Source organism: Rhineura floridana, chromosome 9 (genome assembly GCF_030035675.1).
Source record: "Rhineura floridana isolate rRhiFlo1 chromosome 9, rRhiFlo1.hap2, whole genome shotgun sequence".
Classification (NCBI taxonomy): Eukaryota; Metazoa; Chordata; class Lepidosauria; order Squamata; family Rhineuridae; genus Rhineura; species Rhineura floridana.
Window position 1 is genome coordinate 101122838 of NC_084488.1, and position 21170 is coordinate 101144007.

The 21170-nt window shown below is 42.9% G+C and overlaps 1 protein-coding gene across 10 annotated transcripts in view; it reads right to left on the reverse strand.

Moving 5' to 3' along the window:
* The window catches only part of PDLIM5 (PDZ and LIM domain 5), a 186392-nt gene that overhangs the window by 131519 nt on the left and 33703 nt on the right, over window positions 1-21170 (reverse strand). For 9 of the 10 annotated variants that reach the window (XM_061582996.1, XM_061582993.1, XM_061582998.1 and 6 more), the window contains exon 3: window positions 10075-10226. The exons of the other annotated variant lie outside the window; for it this stretch is intronic. In XM_061582996.1, coding sequence (XP_061438980.1) covers window positions 10075-10226 — 152 coding nt within the window. The remainder of the gene's footprint in view (window positions 1-10074; window positions 10227-21170) is intronic. 10 annotated transcript variants of the gene reach the window in all.

A 21170-nucleotide genomic window follows, 5' to 3' on the forward strand; every position in this document is an offset into this window, starting at 1 on the left:
GAAGAAGCATCTGGTTTCCATATGTTCTCATAGAAGGCAAGTCTGTATTTCAACTGAGAAAGAGAAATCAAATACCAGAGAGCAAAAAAAAAATCAGACAAAGCCACTGGGGAGGTTGGGTTGCTATGAAAGATGCTTATAGACATGCTCACAACCTTAAATAGGTTACACATGTCTGATGTGAACAAACCAACGTAAAATATAAACAAAGCAAATAATTTAGCAAAAAGTGCTCACAAGAATACTACAACTGCTAGTTTCCTACACTTGAATTCCCCTCCCTCCTTCATTGCATCCCTGATTTTTCAGTTCTAATCTTATCAGCATGATATGTGCAAGGCCCCTGTACAGGGAATATGTCACTGCTGTGTTCTGTTCAAAATATGGCACACTCTTGATGCTAATAAAGATAGTATTAGTAGCTGCAGCAGCTGCTAAAAACATTGTCAGCTTTCCCCTTCACTCTTAAAAAGCGCCATTCTAAAAGAACAAAGTATTAAAAATAACGAAGATTGTGTTTTTTAACGGGCAAGTCCTGAAATATATCTGACAAAGATAGCTGCTTGGGAGTGTTAACACGAATTCACTCCCTTACTGTCCCCAGTTATAAACTGCATAAACTGAAAAGCCTGGCATACCTTGCAATTATTTACCTGTTTTCTAGTTTTTGTTATTTGCCTTCAAATCGATTACGACTTATGGCGACCCTATTAATCAGTGACCTCCAATAGCACCTGTCATTAACCACCCTGTTCAGATCTTGTAAGTTCAGGTCTGTGGCTTCCTTTATGGAATCAATCCATCTCTTGTTTGGTCTCCCTCTTTTTCTACTTCCTGCTGTTTTTCCCAGCATAATTGTCTTTTCTAGTGAATCCTATCTTCTCATTATGTGTCCAAAGTATGATCATTTTATCTTCTAGTGACAGTTCTGGTTTAACACGCAATTATTTGTCTTTTTCGCAGTCCATGGGATGCGCAAAGCTCTCCTCCAACACCAACACCTTTCAAATAAGTTGATTTTTCTCTTATCGGCTTTTTTCACTGTCCAACCTTCACATCCACACATAGAGATCAAGAATACCATGGTCTGAATGATCCTGACTTTAGTGTTCAATGATACTTTGCATTTGAGGACCTTTTCTAGTTCTCTCATAGCTGCCCTCCCCAGTCCTAACCTTCTTCTGATTTATTAACAGTTTATTGTCTCCATTTTGGTTAATGACTGTGCCAAGGTATTGATAATCCTTGACAAGTTCAATGTCCTTATTGTCAACTGTAAAATTACATAAATCTTCTGTTGTCATTACTTTAGTCTTTTTGACGTTCAGCTGTAGTCCCGCTTTTGTGCTTTCCTCTTTAACTTCCATCAGCATTTGTTTCAAATCATTACTGGTTTCTGCTAGTAGTATGGTATCATCTGCGTATCTTAAATTATTGATATTTCTCCCTCCAATTTTCACTCCTCCTTCATCTTGGTCCAATCCCGCTTTCTGTATATGTTCTGTGTATAGATTAAACAAATAGGGTGATAAAATGCACCCCTGTCTCACACCCTTTCCAATGGGGAACCTATCGGTTTCTCCATATTCTGTCCTTACAGTAGCCTCTTGTCCAGAGTATAGGTTGTGTATCAAGACTATCAGATGCTGTGGCACCCCCATTTCTTTTAAAGCATTCCATACTTTTTTATGATCTACACAATCAAAGGCTTTGCTGTAATCTATAAAGCACAGGGTGGGATTTTCTTCTGAAATTCCTTGGTCCGTTCCATTATCTAACATATGTTTGCACTATGATCTCTGTTGCCTCTTCCCTTTCTAAATCCAGCTTGGACATCTGTCATTTCTCGCTCCATATATGGTAAGAGCCTTTGTTGTAGAACCTTGAGTATTACTTTACTTGCATGGGGTATTAAGGAAATAGTTTAATCATTACAGCATTCCCTGGGATCCCCTTTCTTTGGAATTGGGATGTATATTGAACGCTTCCAGTCTGTGCCATTGTTTAGTTTTCCATATTTGTTGACAAATTTTTATCAAAATTTGGACTGATTCAGTTTCAGTAGCTTTTCTAGTAAGAGTATAATAAAAGCTCCCTTAACACTTTATACATGTGAAAGCAGTTTCTATAGGATAAAGAGGAACCAATGCTGAGCTCCCAACAATGTAAGCTGGCCCAATGTCAGGATCCCCAAACATCACTGCTGGCTGCAAGAGTAGAAGCCTACATGCATAGAGCTCTATTGTATAGAGTATGTGTGCAGAGCTCTACACAGGCTCTCTGCCGGCATCCGAATGCAAGGTGTAGTGATTACGGCCTATTGCCGAAATAAAACACAAACACCATTCATTGGGTTAAATCATGGGCCACTTTATTAAATGGAATCAATTAGAATAATGAACCTGCAGAGGGGAAATCAAGTGCGGGAGCATTCTGATGATCCAGGCAAAGCCTGCTTGCAGCCATAGGGCAACCAAACCCTTGCCTGAGCCCGGGGCTGCCCTGTGCCAGACCCCAGCTCAGGCCACACCCTGAAGATGTGTAGGGGGTCCAACCCGCATCACCGCCCCCCGGAGCCCTGAAACTCCGAGCGGATGAGGCACGTTGGCCCCAAAGGGAGCCCGTGTTCTGCCCCCGGGCCGTATAGCCCTGAGCTGCAGGCCCCCGGACCGCCAATCACCCCCAAAGGTGCCTAAAGGTGTCACCTAGCTGCCCTTTCCCTTTTAACCTTTCCCCCGCACTTCCTTGCCACAAAAGGGGGACAAGCCTCTGCTTAGTCTCCCTTTACCCCACACCCAATAAGAATCTTGTGCAGACCCCTCTGCAGGTCCGTCAAGATGCCATCGTTGCCTCACAAACTGCATGTCCTCACGTGCCTGCCAGAGGGCCTTGCCCTCCAGCAGATGACCAGAGGCTATCGTAGCCTCAACTGCATGTCCTCACATGCCTGCCACTGAGGGCCTTGCTCTCCATGTCTGACCACGGCAGACAACCAGAGGCTATCGTGGCCTCAACCGCATGTCCTCACATGCCTGCCACTGAGGGCCTTGCCCTTGAGTAACCAAGGTCATTCCCACCCAGGGGAATGACCACCACCTGCGGGACCTTCCGCACTCAACCCTGCTGGAACAACATGGGTAGGAGACCATCCCAGTGCATACTCTGTTGACCCAGCCACCAATCCGTGGCCCACCATCAGAGGGCCAGCCGTGAACCAATGTGCATTTGCGGCCCCAAGGCCAGCCTATGAGATCATGCCATGGCTGCAGAGTAGGCTGCGCATCTGCTCTAACCCCGTCCAGCAACCTGCCGAAAACAGAAACAATCGTGAACAGTTGGGTCCTGGACCTTCAGACTTGGCCCAGGGGTGAATGCACTCCAGGTGCCCCATAATTCCACCTTCCGACGGCCTACACCTGCATATACCAAACCAATTGCCCAGGTAGGCAATTCCCCTGCTGGGTGTGCAGCCCCAATTCCATAGGAGCATGTCCCTCAAAACCCCATGTGTCTGCTCCCAGGCTCTGCAACGCTAAGCCGAAACTTTATGAGGGAAGATCCCTCCCCCTGAGTATCAGGCAACCGGGCCTGTAGCTACAGGCCAAAAAACACTGTGACACCCTCACGGGACAAGTGTCCAGTCCCGGGGCAGGATAGAATAATGGTGTGCCTCTTGTGCCCCTGGTCTGCCTGGAAACAAACTTTGGACAGCAGGATGGCTCGTAGGGAAGTCTGACCTGGACCCAAACACTCCCGCCCTCCATCCGGAAGGCTCCAAAATTAAGTGTGAGGGCCGCTGTCCGCAACTGCTTGTCACAGGGCACCTCCCTGAACAACAATCCCTGGTGGGTCAGGTGAACACGGAGGATGAGGATGAGGATAAGGGGTACGGTGGTGTGCATGGGCAAGCCGGCCAGCACATGACATATCCCAAGCCATCTGAATGGTCCCAAAGGCCCCCTGCCAGCCTACCTTGCAACACTCTGACGGACGGGCTTTACTCCTACCATCCATGATGAATTCCTGTGCGTGATTCATAGGAATAAGCCACACTTTGCATAGCCCCTGCCGGCCCCTAACTCCCAGAAATCCCCTCCTGCCCTCTGATAGCTGGTGAGCATGCTGGGGCAACAGATAGGCATATGGCCATATCTGACTCCCCTCCCCCATCTCCCAGTGTGTGGTATGGGACTAGCAGTTCTCCCTCCCAGGGTCGTTCCCTCCTCTAACTAAAAACACCATTGACACACTGTCGGAAAGGGGGGGGCACGCCTCAGGTTGGCGCATAAGGCAGCCAAAAAACAAAAACAAAACAAACCCTGAAGCTGTGGTAAGGCTGTGACATCCCTGTTATGGCACCATAAACCCCACCGTCGAAGGCCCCCAACACCTGAAGGGCAGAAAGCAAACACTTTCCCAGCCCCTGAAAACTCCAGGATCTTGATCTGTAATGGTTCAAGCCCTTTTCTCGGGCAGCCTGCAGCCCTGGGTCCAAGAGACAATCTTAATACCCTGGAAGGTGAACCCTAGGGCAGGATCCTCCATTTTCCCAGCTGCCAAAGGAACCCCCCAGTTCATAGCCATGCCATAAACGGTGCCATCAGGTGCTAACATGCACCCAAAGTCTGCCCTACCCGTGAACCGTAAATCATGAACATAGAGCCCCACTGCTTCTGAGCCCTCTCGTCTCCTGACTGTCCCTTCCAAGAAGGAGCTGAAGTGCTCCATACAAGAATACAGCAGCCCAAAGGTAACGCTCTGCTGCATAGTCGACCTAAGGCACCTCTGCCACAGGCGCGCACCATATTGAATGCAGTGTAGTGCACTGTGCATAGTCTATCTGGTATGAAGCCATTACTGACTGACCCCACTTGTATGACAGATGATGAATCAGGTAGACTCCGCCCACTGCCACATTGGGCACTATGGGGGGGCATTGTGAGAGCAGACGTAGGGGATGATGGGAAGGGGCCAATAACCCTGCCCAACTGTATGTCTTTATCAATCATCCCCTGGACCAGTGCGTCTGTACCTAAGACTGATTTAAGATTGCCGGTCATAAGGGCAAGCTGGGGGCCACCGTATAGGATCCAGAAAAAAAAAACGCCTAATAAAGAAAACCGCATCATAAATGAGTCTCCCCATAAACTGGGCAGTCTGCCAGCAAGGTCCGTAGCACCTCGAGCTTAGCTGGAAAGGGACACTTTCCTTGAGCAGCCTCTGCTATCCTTCTGGCTTGTTGTTGTGACTTTAATTGCGGGTTCATATTCAGCAGTTATTAGATGGCATGGAGTTGAGCAATGTCATCTTCTAATGTCTGTAGATCAAATGACTCTTAAAAGCACAGGACTAGTGGCCTGTAAAAATGTGGCCACCTTATCTACAGCCAGTTTGCAAACTAGCTAAAGAGAAGATGCAAGCATATGTGCAGCCTGTACATGATCACTGAAAAGAATTCCATTATGTTTAAATAATTTACTCAGAAAAAAAGACTTGGACCAATTCTATGCATACTTACTTATGAGAAAATCCCACAGAGTGTATTGTTACTTCTTCCCCACGGAAGGGTGCACATGATTGCACCCATACAGCAGAATCCTAAATATGTTTACTCAGAATATCACAGGTTAAATGGGTCTCTGGACTGGACTGAGGTTTATAGGACTTAACTAATGGAAAGGTTTGTATATTTTTACCTGGGTTTTGAAGACAGTATTTGGGGAGGGGAAGCTTGACAGTGAAAAGAGGGGATGAGCTCCCTTTGCATTTGCGGAGTTGAGGTAGTTTTGGAGGTGAGGTTGCAGCACTAACTGGGATCCCTATTGGCCCCTGCAGCCTCCTTTCTGTCTCCAGCTGCCACCTGCCCCCCCCAAAAGCCTCTGCTCTTCGTAATCACATTGCATTTTTCCAATCCAAATGGCCTCCAACTGATGGCCACCATATGTCTCTCCCCAAATGCTCTGGGACAAAACACCCCATTATCTTTTAGAATATATCTCTATTGCCACTTTGTAACAGAGCCTCTTTCTAAGGTACAGGCAAATTTTGCCCCTCTCATCCTAAGTTCTCCCTAATTGACTAACCCCCTCTCCAAACTTTCCTGGTTTGCAAAGACAGTGTGGAAGTGGAATGGCCTTTTCAGTACATCCCTTAATAAAAGCATCCCCACACATGGCTGTCCAGCTGCCTCTCTAGGTAATTGGTAAATGAAAAGGAACATTCGGTTTAAACTAAAAATACACTTCAGTATGAAGAAAAGGAGTCTATTCCTATTTCACTTTCTGTAGTGGGTGAGAGGACCCCCATAGAAGTATCTCCTGGCCCTAACTGGCGGTGCTGAGGGCTGAACCTGAGGACCCTCAGCATGCAAAGCAAGTGTTCTGTTACTGAGCTACAATCCTTCATCTCCAGGGTTCGAGATCCCTGTAAATGGTAGAATAATCCTAGCAATAAAACACATGCATTGGCTATGTTCCACTCCTCCACAGCTGGGGGTGGGCGTCTACCCTCCACCCTGGGGGCCCTACCCTTCCCTTTCGGCCCACTTCGCCTTTTTTGGGTGGCATCCTGAGATTGAGCGTGTAGCTGGGTCTATTCCCTTCTGCTAATCCCCCACAGCCTATGCCCCATTGCAGAAGCAAGGGGCGTGCGTCCTTCAGAAAGGAAAGGTGGTAAGTGTGAGGAAGCACTAAAGGGGGGCCCAGCACCTTCACAGCCCGGCCAGACTGTGCCCTCTTGTCATCCTGCACACCCCAGTCACCGACCCACTGGCTCCCTCGTCCAGCGCCAGACAATCCAGGCCTCCTGGGCCACCAAATGACCAAATAGGGGGTGTGATGGAGCTGGTGCCCTGCACCCAATTCCCCTACTATGTGGTGAGGTGAGGGGCTGATGATCTTTCCCACCCACCCCCACGGGGATCCCCTTGAGGAACCCTCGAAGAAAGAACACAGCCAAAGGCCGCCTCGCCTGTGCTCTTGAGCCGCCCGTAACGCGTTGGATCTGCCACCGCGAGCCTCGATACCTCCAGAAGGCCTCCCCGGCCAGCAGCGCCACTGCCGATGCTGCTCCCACTACGGGAGGGCCTCGCCGCCGCCACCATAAGGCCTCGCCGCAGTCGCTGTAGGGCCTCCCCAGGCCAAGGGCTCACCGCCTCAACACCGCCCAAGACAAGGCAAGCAAAGCCACACGCGCCAGAGAGCTCCACGTGCGTTGAATGCCCCACACATGCCCTTAGAAGGCCTCGCCGCCGCCGCCATTACGCCTCCCGTGGCCAGAAGCCCCGCCGCCGTTGTAAGGCCTCTCTCGGCCGAAGCCTCGCCATTGCAAGGCTGCTGAGCTGGAAGCGTCGCCGCTGTTGCCAACGCTGCAAGGCCTCACCGCGCCGCAGGCCTTGCCGCGCCAAAAGCCTCGCCACCAAAATTCAAAGGAGGGCAGGAGGCTGGCGGAGCGGCCTTAAATGGCCTTCAGCAGCCCCGCCTCCTATTGTGTGTCACGCAGGCGCGCCAGCGCACTGCGTGCACACACACATCCCTCATGATGGCGGCCTGGGCTTCGGCTGCGGCCGCAAACTCGCCCCTTTGCCCGGCATGTACCGGGCGCAGAACAGGATTGGGACATTGGTTCAATGATGTCAAGGCAAGGCCAACAGCACAGCCACATTTCACCTTCAACACATGGAGACTTGTTCATGAGTATAACATGAACATATAGTCAAAGGGGCTACAGACTTCCATGGATCTTGCTATACAGAAGGCGTGGGAACTTCAGGCACAGGAGCCAGGCCTATTTATCTGGCTAGAATAAATCCTGAAACCCTAAGCAGCCTTTCTACTTTCATTTCCAGAGGAAGTTATGTTAGTATGTTACTGCAAATATAATAGAAAGTCTTACGGCACCGTTAAGATTGAAAAATTTGTTATGGTGTAGGCTTTCATGGACTGCAGTAGAGACTGCATAGAGAAGTATAATCCTAATTTTGACAGCTTTATATACACATGGATGTAGAGAAAGATATATACCTAGCAGTGAAGGTAAGAGGGACATGAAATGAAAGAGACTGTGATAATTATGTTAAGGCTTGAACATATGTATAATAATTACAGTGATCATTTACAAAGCTGTGTTGCTGATAACACACATCCTGGCATAGAACAGCAATTCATGCATCTGATAAAGTGAAGTCTAGCTTACCAAAGGATACACTGTATTTTGTCTATTCTGAGGTGCCATGAAACTCTTTTGTTGCTTTTGCTACTAACCACGGCAGTAGGAAAATATTTCATAGGCAATGCTACTGAGGCAACACTGTTTAATGTTTCCAGGATCCAAAAAGGATTAGAAACAGATGGAGACTATGGGATTGGAAACTGGCACAACCACAAGACAGAATTCCCTCTTAAACAATGCTAAGATACCAAGGTCTGGTACCAAAGGACAATTTATTTGATCTTTGCTTGTCTAATCCTGTGATAAGGTGATTTTGCTTCCAGCTGTCAGGTAGCAGACACTAGTGACTCATATCCTGTATAGGGGGTGTGAGACACTGACTCATTTACTAACAGAATAATTTAGTGGAAAGCTCCAAGGATTTTCCAAGTTATGCACCAAATGAAGGCTAAAAATTAGAATTGCTGCCTTATTTTCCCAACATAAGCTATCACTGGTCCATGGTGCTTCCCCTCCACCACCAAAAAAAAGAGAGAGCAAGAGACAAAGAAACAGATGTTGATGACAAAATTGATTGCTCTTGTAAATCAGTCGTTTGCAAAACAAAAATCCACTTGTTTGAGTTTGGTAAACTCATTCTTAGGTGATAAGAATCATAAGATGGTCTTAGATGATCATATCAATTCTTATCGCTGATAATAGGGATTCAAAACAAAACAGAAAGAACACTGACAAATCTCTTATTTTATTTATGAATCACTTCTATGAGGCATCTTGAACCAATTTACAATGCAATAAGAACATATAAAATTGCATATATAAAAACAATTAAAAACAAAAACAATTACACACACAAAATCAATTTCAAATCCGATATAGATACCAACTGGGCTAACAATCTTCACACAGAAGAGGAAAGGCTTCAACAAGGCTTCAAGATACGAAGGAGGATATGCATAAACAGAGGAAGAGAGCTTTCATTTGCAAATTCTGATCAGACAACATAGTAAGTTAAAAGTAACTGATCTAGCTTTCACCCATGAAATCATACAAAGTGCCATTTAACTCAGTAATGCTTTATGCTGGCTATACTTGAGTTCTGCTCATTCTTTCAAGTTGACTGCACCAGTGGGAGAGAATTACTGGAGTATAAACCTTTCTGAATGATGCAACCTCAAGCTCCAAATATGTGGGATGAACTATACTCAACTCAGTGATAAAGGGGGAGATGCTTAGGCTTCTTTTTTTGGTACTGTTCATATTCCAAGGCGGAAGCTTCCATGCTGAGAACTGATTTCTGGGCTCAGCACCAAGTTAAAACTCTGGCTTTCTAAATTCTATCACCAACTTCTTCCCAAATCAAATCAGTGGCTGGAAACACACACACCACTAAAACTTTCAAGCAATAGGTAATGCCATCAGATTTTTTTCTCAGGTATCATATATGGGGACAGAAGCAGTTTTTTTTTTTAATTGTATGGAATTACAATTGTTAAAACAGGCTGAAAAATTGCTATGTGGTTCACCAAGACCCTCAGCAATTTTCAAGAGGTTGGGGGGGAATACAGAACATAAGAAACAGAGAGACAAAATATATTTCAAAAGTATCTCTAAGGAGGAGATGTAAATATCACTATGTTAGGTGACATTTTAGCTCTGTATTAGCAAGTTAAAAGCTCAGGAATTATTTCTATATATGGTTATCTGACAGGTTTGGGCCATATATATCCTCTACCATTATATTTTAAAAAAAGAAAGATAACTGACGGTGACAAAACTCTAGGTACCCTTACATCGCAAAGCATGAAAAGGTGCTACTAGGCAAAGATACATGCATTCCAACATACAAAAGATGTGATTTTTCCTTAAAAGGCAGAGTAGTTAAGGATTTTAAAAAGCTTTTACCTTTGCAGATTCATAGTCAGTTTGCCTGTACAGGTCTTGATCTTGTTTTGTGCTTCCAGATGAGTCATGCCATCTGCATTTATCCCATCAATACTGAGAACCATGTCTCCTATTCCCACATTTGCATTAGCTGCTTTTCCTCCATCACTCAACTGCAAGGTCACAAGTGAAAAGTTATAAGCATTATTTAAATTACTTCCCAAAAGCATTACCACAAGAGTTAATAAGGGCTTAGTGAATTTTCAAGTGATCATTTAAAAAAAGCTGTTGCAAACTTTCTTACAATAAGTAAGAATCATTGTAAGGATCAAGTCACATGACCCCATCAGGGTATGGTGGCCACTATAAGAGAACATTCAGCCTATACTTTAAATTCCAGCTCCAGTAGTATTGGATGGAGGAGAAGAATGATTTGACTGCTGGCAACGTTCACTTAGCTTTACACAAACTGGCTTTCAGCATGCCACTGCAACTCCATTTAATTGGTGGTGGTGTGCTACAGCCACAGAAAATTCAGCACATAATAGTAACAACGTGTACTTGTGTTATCATAGCTTGTGTTCAGCACAGGTTCAATGATCTCTTGTGGTAGTCACGTGCTGGTGGGATTGTGTGACTCAGAACCAATCCCCCCATTTTGAATGCCATGTTTCCAAGTACAACTTTCAAAAAAGATATTTTAGCCAACGTCTTTTAGCACTTTGGGCCTAGAATTGGTAACAAGCAGATCTAGAGAAATCAACATCACTAACTCACACAGAACAGGAAATGGCAAACCACCCATTAAGTTGTCAGCAGTGCACAGATTAGAAAGGGACGCATAGATATATATATTCCACTCCCTGGACCAATTAGGAAGCATGCCTGCACATGCTCAGGGCACGGCAACGACTTTCACTGCTACCAGCAGTGAACACCAGCAACATCTTGTATCTCTTTAGAGAGGGCACTCTCATGCTGCAAGAATATTGCACCTAGAACTCTAGATCCTTCTTCAGTTACAAAGGAAGTAAGTAGCACTACAAAATGAAATAAAAACCCAAAGATACAAGAGGATGCAGCAACTTGATCAAAACTGCAGCTATAATTAGCACAAAGTGTAGGTATAGCAGTGCACAGGGCACATCTCGGCAGGATCTCTGTGATAATTATGTAAATGGAAGCCCAAGTAGGATTCCACATAGTTCCAGGCAGCATCCTTATTAGTTAAGTATATGACATCAGACATGGAGAAAGAATCTTTCTGGGAATACAAGTGTAAAGTACTTAAAAAACAGGTTTTTGTTTTTTTTTAAAGTCCAAGAATTCCTAATGTGTCTCAACCCTGGATTTTAAGATAAGTTAACTTGAGAAAGTTCATGGAAGGAATGTTTCCCATCCCCTCTCCATCCCTAAAGCCAGCTGTGCCCACTGAGGAGCCTCTTTGAGGAGTCTGGAGCCTCCTGAACAATGTGGGATGGTATTGGAAGAAGGATATTGTAACCTTTCCTCCTGTGAACTTCCTCAAGTTATCTTAGGATTCAAGTCAAATCTTGTTTTCAGTGCAGCCCTTATTTACATGCATCCACTACCAAAATGTTAAGCTATCTGAATCATGTTTATGAATAAAAAACACTGGGAAGAGTTAACAAGAATGTCCAAACAGGGCTGTGGAGTTGGAGTCGGAGTCATGGAGTCAGAGTCGGAAGCAATTTTGTGTGGAGTTGGAGTCGGTAGAAATGTACCGACTCCGACTCCTTCATAAATGGCAAATGTATATTAACTAGTAATAACACATTTACTGTAGGAAAATGGTAGCACAAGGCATTTCATCACCACCACGTGAATCCAGAGCTTGGAAAAGTTACTTTTTTAAACTACAACTCCCATCAGCCCCAGGGATTGGGCTTGTGGGAATTGTAGTTCAAAAAAGTAACTTTTCCAAGCTCTGGATTCACGTGGTGGTGATGAAATGCCTTGTGCTACCATTTTACTACAGTAAATGTGTTATTACTAGTTAATATACATTTGCCATTTATGAAGGAGTCAGAGTCGGACAGTAGAAAAATAGAGGAGTCGGAGTCGAAGGTCTGGCGTAACAACTCCACAGCCCTGTGTCCAAATATAACCTATTTTCCTTTCTTCAGTCATGAATTATTAATCTCATTGCTCTATGAAGTGCCTAGTAAAACACACCGATATCACATTTTTAATAATTCTTTACACACACAAAAACACTGTTAACAACAGAAGGGTGGGAAAATAACCTGAGGTTATTCAAACATCTAGAGAGCCTAGAAAACTCACTGAATGAGACAGGCCTTCCACATGTCCCTGTTAGCGTCTTGTCTTTGGGTATCAATAATTGCTTTGAGTTGGTTAAACTGAAATCTTCAACACGCTTATTTGTGACAATGGACATGGACTGCCTTCAAGTCAATCCTGACTTGTGGCGACCCTATAAATAGGGATTTCATGGTAAGAGGTATTCAGAGGGGGTTTACCATTGCCTCCTTCTGAGGCTAGTCCTCCCCAGCTGGCTAGGGCCTGCTCAGCTTGCCACAGCTGCACAAGCCAGCCCCTTCCTTGTCTGCAACTGCCAGCTGGGGGCAACTGGGCTCCTTGGGACTATGCAGCTTGCCCACAGCTGCACAGGTGGCAGGGCGTGTTACTCCTGAGCCACTCACTGTGGGGGTGATGTTTAGCTGGCCCTTGACACCCAGAAGACACGAGTGGGGATTTGAACTCACAGACTCTGGACTCCCAGCCAGGCTCTCCTCCCCACTGTGCTATACCAGCTGTTCACACTTATTTGTAGCAGATTTAAATTCTTATTATAGAGAATATTCATTATTTCTTTGTGTAAAATATAACTCTTCTTTTCTCAAATTCTAGTGTCATTTATGTAATATATTAAGACATCAATATCAATAAAACATCAGTACAACAACCACAGTAGAAAAATATAAAAGCATTCTACATCCAATGTGAGTCATGCTTGGAGTAAGCCCACTGAAACGGATGTATTTACATTGTCCTTTGATTTGAATGTGTCTACTCCAAGTATGACTTAATTGGATATCTTTTAGTAAAATGGGTGCAAAGTGATACAATCTGCAAGTTCTCGACAAGAAATATGGGTCTTTTAACAGATACCGAAACACATATAAGGTTGATGCCTGTTGTGATTTAGGGGGAGAAAATTCCAAAGGTTGGGCACTGCAAAAGAGAAGGCCCTCCTTGTGGCTGCCTCAAGAAGTACATATGCAGGCAATGAAACAACCAGGAAGTCCTGATCTGTAGGTCTCAGTAAGCCCCATTAGACACAGTTAAATTTTCTTCTGAGTAATCACACAGGATCGTAAATGCTGATTTTGCAGCACTGATTTTTCAGCATCTTGATGCAAAGAAATACCTTTTAGTAGATCATTTCATATCCAAATACTTTGGGTTGTACTCCAGTGGTGTCATGTAATAAGAGTTCTGCCAGCTGAGCAGGGACAGCTGAGGGACCCCTATACAGTTCCTTGAATCTGCTCTGGAGAGACCTCCAACATTCTAGAGGAGATTTATTTATTTTAATTTATTATTTGATTTATATCCCGCCCTTCCTCCCAGCAGGAGCCCAGGGTGGAAACAGAAACCCTAAAAACACTTTAAAAATCATAAAAAGACCTTAAAATACATTAAAACAAAACAACGATAAAAACATTTTTTAAAAAAGCTTTAAAAACATCTTTTTTTAAAAAAAGGGTTAAAATCATATTATTAAAGAAAACATATTAAAAGCAATTCTTACACAGACGCAGACTGGGATAGGTCTCAACTTAAAAGGCTTGTTGAAAGAGGAAAGGCACCAAAAAGATAGCAGAGATGGCACCTGCCTAATACTTAGGGGATCTGGAAGTGGCAGGGGAAAGGGGATAATCAAAAATGGTCCCCTACCTATTCTGCTGACAGAAGATTGCTGTCAGCTGAGCAAAACCATTACATTCAACGCTTTTAACTATTATTTTGATTTTTTAAAACTGGTAATATAACAGTAAATTGCAAAAACCACAGAACACCTTTAAGTCTAAAATTGTCTTCATGACCTTTAATTGAGCTATTTAGTATTTAAAGGTCTAGAGCAAATGTACAGGCCAAGAGAATATCAGAGTGGTCTCTCTTACTTCAATAGAATGAAAATAGTACAACAATTATTCGGCAGCAAGTGAATGAATGGCACCACCACTGGGAACACGTATAAAATCTGAAAAGAATATAAAGATGGAAAGAACAGGTTATCCTTTCCATTCAGCCTGCCAACATGGGATTATTCCCTACTGTATGGTTGTATATGCTTCTGTTTTGTCTAGTTTCAAGTGTCTCATGGCACAGGGCTTACATAGCTTTCTCTAAGAATTTATTATACTGCTGCACTACTACATAGACCTTACTGTTGAGAAATTAATTGCCCCTGCTCCATTCACATAAAGAGCATTCAGTCTTGAAGGGGAGAAATTTCCACTGCTCACATTTCCATCCATTCTTTCTAGTTATTAATCATAACTCACTCATGAATGATAAATCATTCTCGATTCCAGGTTTCTACCCTTGTCGATTGCTTTAACATTTTACTATACTTTAATTTCTTTCATTTAATTACTTTATTTAGCCTTGCAAATAAATACTGTAATTTTTTTCTGACTGCATTTGCATGCATTCACAAACAATTTTTTAAAGAGTTTTAAGCAAATGTGAACAATGTGAAATGGAAAAATCCAGAGCGCAGAACTGGAGCTCCTGCCTATAATATATCAGACAGGCCCTTTCTTTGTTGTCCTTTCAGTGCCTGTTGAAGACGTTCATCTTTCAACAAGCCTTCTAAGGGGATACTTTCATCTTAGCTGGTATCTGCATTGGATTTGATTTTCCATATGTGTTTTAAATCATTGTTAGATATACAATTGTTTAATTGTTTCTATATATGCAAATGATCTAGCTGTTATATACAGTATGCAATGATTCTTCATATATTTTATTGTACTGTAAATTGTTTTCAGATGGCTCCTGAGAAATAATTCATAAATGAGCCAGCTGATTTGTACGAGATATGGGCCAATGGTATTCCACATTCTGCTGGTCATATTAATCATGTGCACTGGCCCATTCACATACAGATGCAGCACCAACACAATGTTCTGTGTGAATGGGCTAGTTGGCATAAATGCATTTCAACCTTACAAGTTCCACATTAAATACTTATACATCTGAGAGCTTTACATTTGGGCCATATCCCAAATAAAAATAAGAAACTCACTGATAGGCAAAAAAAAAACCCTTGTGGTTTAAGAACATAGCTATAGCAAACATATATTTCTATCAAACTTTAAAAAGCAAGGAAATTGAGCAGCTACAGTGCATGCAACAGAGACGCAGGAGACCTGAACTCCTCTCCAAGACATTGTACTGCCCTACAAATTTGTAAAAATGCAAACACAATTTGGGTTGGTTTTTCACAGTCCAATCCACTTCCTGTGTAGCTTGGAAGAATTTGATAATATGTGCCTCTGAGCATATGGTGGGTGGTATCTTTCTGGCTCCTTTGGTTCCCCCATCTCACTCACCTCTGACTCCTGTAAGACAGGAAGAATATTACTTTGGATTAAGTTTTCCCCTTTCTGGTTCTCTGCTTTTCACCATAGCAAAACTAGATTTCTCAGACTCTTAATTCCATATTAGCCTACTCTCCACCTCTAGTGTTTCCCTATCTGAATTAGTAACTCAGGGTTGTATCCAATGCTGTGTCAGCAGTGCTGCAATGGGACTTCCATTTCCTATCATCCCCATACCCCCAAAATCTACTCTGAAGAGGCCCCAACTCTCCAGAGCTGATTTTGAGGGCGTGTAGGGAGGATTTAAGGGATAGCAGAGGACGTTCTATTGTTAGCATGGAAGTTGCTTGTGCTAGTGGAGATGCAGCGCTGGATACAGCCCTAAGTATATGATCCAGGCAATGTGTGGGTGGGTTAGGTTGTGTAATATGCTATTAACCCTTTATATGATGTATGTTTTGTGGCTGATATATTATTACCTTTAAAATCAATACACAGCTATGGTGTGGGTTTTGCTAGATCTGCACACTAATACTGGTCAGTGCTGAATCCCTCAGAACAAGCAAGGTAATCAAAGACAAAACATTTCTGCATGTGTGCATGCAATTGTCTCCCGTAAAGGTTCCTACTATTCCTAATTCTCCAAAATTAGCTTTGCTGTGATTATATGTTGAAGATACCTATGTACAGACATTCTGGTAGCACAATTGAAATTTATCCTCCTGTGAGGCAAGGCCTTAAATCCAATCCTGACCTCTGGAGTAAAAATTAACAATTTTGTCCTCTCTGCACATTATAGCCCTTCAAGCATTTAAAGAGTGCTATCCTATTGCCCTTCAGTCTTCCCCTCTAGCCTAAACATATCAAGTTCCTTCAAACTTTCCTTTTATCAGTCCCTTCAAGTATAAACTTTAAACTTTATAACATAAACTCTTTGTAGCAACTATATTTTGGTTATTCTACTATACTTTGTATGCAGGGCTCCATACTAAGGGAATGTATCAGCAGGATGAGTAGCACACACTCCTATAATTGCATAACAGCAAGCGCAACAGTAAGCTAAATGAATTTGGCTTCCAGTTCTGGAAAGAAGGAAAGACACAACAGATTAGCCTTTCCCAACCAGTGTGCCTCCAGATGTTGTTGGACCACAACTCCCATCAGCCTCAGCCAGCATTGCCAATGGTCAGGAAAGATGGGGATTGTGGTCCAACAACATCTGGAGGCACACTGGTTGGGAAAGGCTGAAATAGATACTATAAACCAAGGGACTCAGGGAAATGTAGTCACACCCTTGAGTGCCTTTGCCTGACTAGAATTTGTCCTTTAATTGGCATGCCTCTTGATTGCCTTGATGGACAGGTGTGTGCGTGCACCTCCAATTTCTGTCTGGCTGGCATGTAGCTTCATACTGAGGTAAGAGTGACTGCCCAACTAGTTTTTGCCTTTGGTCCTCCACTGGCATAGAGCCTCCCATGAGGAAATGCAGCCCTTGGGCTGAAAAAGGCTTCACATCCATCTATAAAATATATGTGAAGGCAATTTGCTGGGATATAAATCAAATAATAAATAAATAAATTTCCAGCAGCTGCATGTAGCAGCTAAAATCTTGCAGAATTTAGTACTGGACATAGAATTCAGCATTCTGGAGAGCAGAGCTAATAGAGCTGCACACACAGTCCCAACTGTGCATTTGATATGGTAAGGGAGATGTGGAGGATACACTTATTGAACAGTCCCAATTTTGTCTATTAGCATTTCCTCACTCCTACAGTGTATTTGATTCGAAATTCTTCTTATCAATTTGTAGTGCAAACGTCCCTATCCCTTGGAAGCAATCCAACTTTACAGCTTTTTTATTTTAATTTTAAAAGTGCCAAGTGATATTGAAAACATTTCACCCAACTATTGGTCCTACCAAATTTTTAAATCCGCCGCAGATGCAGGACAGAGTGGTATGGCTGAATGGTGACTATGAAATGGCACTCGAACTTTGTTGCTATCACTGCTCTCTCCTTTTGGTGAGCACATGTCACTTTTTGGCAGAGTGCATGCTAGATGTCTGATTTGGAATGGTTCATAACTGCACACTCAGCCAACTGCTATTTATAGGGATTCCTCCTCTTTATTCCTCTCATATCCTCTTATAACCTGACAGCAGAGAGGTTGCTGGTGTATCCAGGCAGCGCGGTGTTCTAGATTCTTCCTCCCCAAATACAAGCAAAGTCCTGTTTAATAGTTTACAAAACAAGAGTCCAAGATCCATTGCTCCTAAATGGAAATCACTGTCACACACACTTCCGTTCACCGAAATTATTTTCCTGTTTAAGCCATCGCAGATGCAATACTCCTGATCTCATAATCATACCAAGATCAGGGTATGTGCTTCTTGAGCCCTTTCCATCTCATGTTTAAATCCCACCCACTCCATTCTCTCTCTATGGCCTTGAATTAGTTCAGACTAACCCGAGTTTCCTTTTAATCAAGGTTTCCTAAGCAGCAAATCTTCTCTGCTTTGCTCATATTCCTCTGTTTGTACAAGCCAAATAACTAAGTGCATGTGGTTTTAAAAAATATGTCAATATCCCCTTGGTACACAAGACAAAGTGGCCAACTGGGAGTTAGGGTTCTATATTAAAATTTGACTTCAGCTGTTACTGTGACAATTCATGTCAGAATGGAAAGCAGAACTGCATTTCTGTTGATAGTGCTAGTTAACATGGAAGTGTTTTCATGTTAAGTTTGCAAAACTATTCACACAAACACATTAATATATTGCAAGTGATTAGTGCCAAAAATAAGGTTGTCCAAATATTTTTTCCTCACAAAAAACTTACCTTCTTAAAAACTTAAGATTGCTATTTGGGATTCACATTTCCTACAAGTATTTCTCTCACTTTCATGTATATACCAGCTGACTTTACTGTATAGAATAAGGTTGTTGGGGGAGTAAACCTCAGCTTTACATGAAGAGAAATGTGAGTTTACAATAAGCCAGAGTTACCAGTATGGGGTCACTGTTACCACAGTGGTCTCAGACACCCTTTCCTGCCCCTCCCAATTCTTATATTTGGGAGGGTTTTTTGGTTGGGAGCAGATTACCTTTTGGGGAGGGGAGTCTATGTTTTATTTGCTTTTGGAGGTGTAGCATTTTGCTGTTTTCTGGGGTTTTCAAGAATCAACAGTTTTTCTTCTGAGAAATTGGTATTTTGCTTCAGTTTGCTGTTTCTTAGATCTCTAAATGTGCTTCTGGGCCCTAAAAGATTAGGGACCTCATAGGGTTAAGTGCATGTGTAATGCAGGACACAATTGGAGTTGTATGTGAAAGTTAACAGATAATGTGGGTGGCCTGGGTTCTGTTCCTTGGAGCATTCCGTTAACATGAATGCTTTGTTCACCAAGTAAAATCAAACAAAGCTACCTATATAAATCTGAGGCATGCTAAAGCTTACCTATTAGGTATGTGAACCTAGAAAGACTGAATTCACTGGTTTATGAAAATGTAGAGTAACCAAAATCAATTTCTGGAAAGTATTAGTCCAATCAGAATTATGGTTTGGGTGGTTCCGATATCATGCCTACCTTCATATTCTCTTAATAAAGTCGTACATGGTTCCTGATTCAGGGAGAGGTGCTTTCACTTCACACCTCAAAGGTGCCTAATGAGTCAGAAATGAATAAACTGTTTAGAAAAGTAATTGGTTCCCCAAAGGAATGTGTTGTAGAAATTGAGTGCTGTTAGTTTTTCTATTCAACAGCTTACGTTTCGCATCAGTGCCATATATTGGCACCAGAGCAGAAAGCCCAGCATGAAAATGTACATGACATTTGCTGGTACTGTAAATGTCATTACGACACATACCATGCCATGGTATGTCAGCCCTCAGTAATCAGGATTTCAGAATACCTTTCATGCATTCTTTTTGCCTGGTTACTTTAGGATGATACATTTGTAGTCGTATGATCTGGCCAAGAAGATTTAGCTTCCTGTAGCACGCATCGAAAAGCTCACATTAGTAGACCTTTTAATTGTGAGGCTGCAGTAAAATTAATGTAGTGCTATACAATGAAATATGCGCAGAGCAAAGGTGTTTGGTCGTTGGCTATAAATACTGCACAGATACCGTGTTTCACAGAACTATGTTGGTGTTAGCTCTCCTCCAGAGATACCAATTTAAGCAACAACAGCATAGGTTGTTTTTCCACCTCAAGCTACCCTAGTGAGAAACACTACTTCAAGCAAAGGTTTGTACATTCCAAACTGAAGGAACACTGCCGCCCCCCGGATCTTACTCTCCCAATGCTCTTAGAACTGAAGATGAGGCCCTTCTCCATGTTGCACCACCAAGAGAAGTGCATTATGTGGTAACACAGAACAGAGACTTATATGTATTGGCACCCCTTACTATGGTACTCCTCCCCCAGCGGTATGATTGGCGCTGATGCTTTTGTCATATTTGGATCAGGTGAAAACTCATCTGCTTACCTGGCATTTTGTGAGTTACTAGGAACTTTATCATAGCTACTTAGTGAGGAACCCAGACTGTGGATCCCTGGGAATTTAAGGGATGTTGCATATTTATCTGCTTTTATTTATTTAACAAAATTATATACTGCTTGACTGCAAAAAGCCTCCAATTAGTTTATACAAGAACCTTTTATACAACCTCTGCTTTTATACTCTGTTCAATGGCCCACAGACTGGAAGCGTTCCATATACATCCCAATTCCAAAGAAAGGGGATCCCAGGGAATGCAGTAATTATCGCACTATTGCCTTAATATCCCATGCAACTAAAGTAATACTCAAGATTCTACAACAAAGGCTCTTACCATATATGGAGCAAGAAATGCCAGACATCCAAGCTGGTTTTAGAAAGGGAAGAGGCACCAGAGATCACATCACAAACATACAGTGGATAATGAAAAGGACCAAGGAATTTCAGAAGAAAATCACCCTGTGCTTTATTGGTTACAGCAAAGCCTTTGATTGTGTAGATCATGAAAAACTATGGAATGCTTTAAAAGAAATGGGGGTGCACAGCATCTGATTGTCCTGATGCACAACCTACACTTTGGACAAGAGACTACTGTAAGGACAGAACATGGAGAAACCGATTGGTTCCCCATTGGAAAGGGTGTGAAACGGGGTGCACTTTATCACCCTATTTAATCTATATGTAGAACATAACGTGAGGAAAGCGGGATTGGACCAAGATGAAAGAGGGGTGAAAACTGGAGGGAGAAATATAAATAATTTAAGATATGAAGACGATACCATAGCACTAGCAGAAACCAGTAATGATTTGAAAGGAATGCTGTTGAACGTTAAAAAGGAAAGCACAAAAGCAGGACTACAGCTGAACGTCAAGAAGACTAAAGCAATGACAGTAGAAAATTTATGTAACTTGACAATGAGGACATTGAACTTGTCAAGGATTATCTATACCTTGGCACAGTCATTAATCAAAATGGAGGCAATAGTCAAGAAATCAGAAGAAGGCTAGAACTGGGGAGGGCC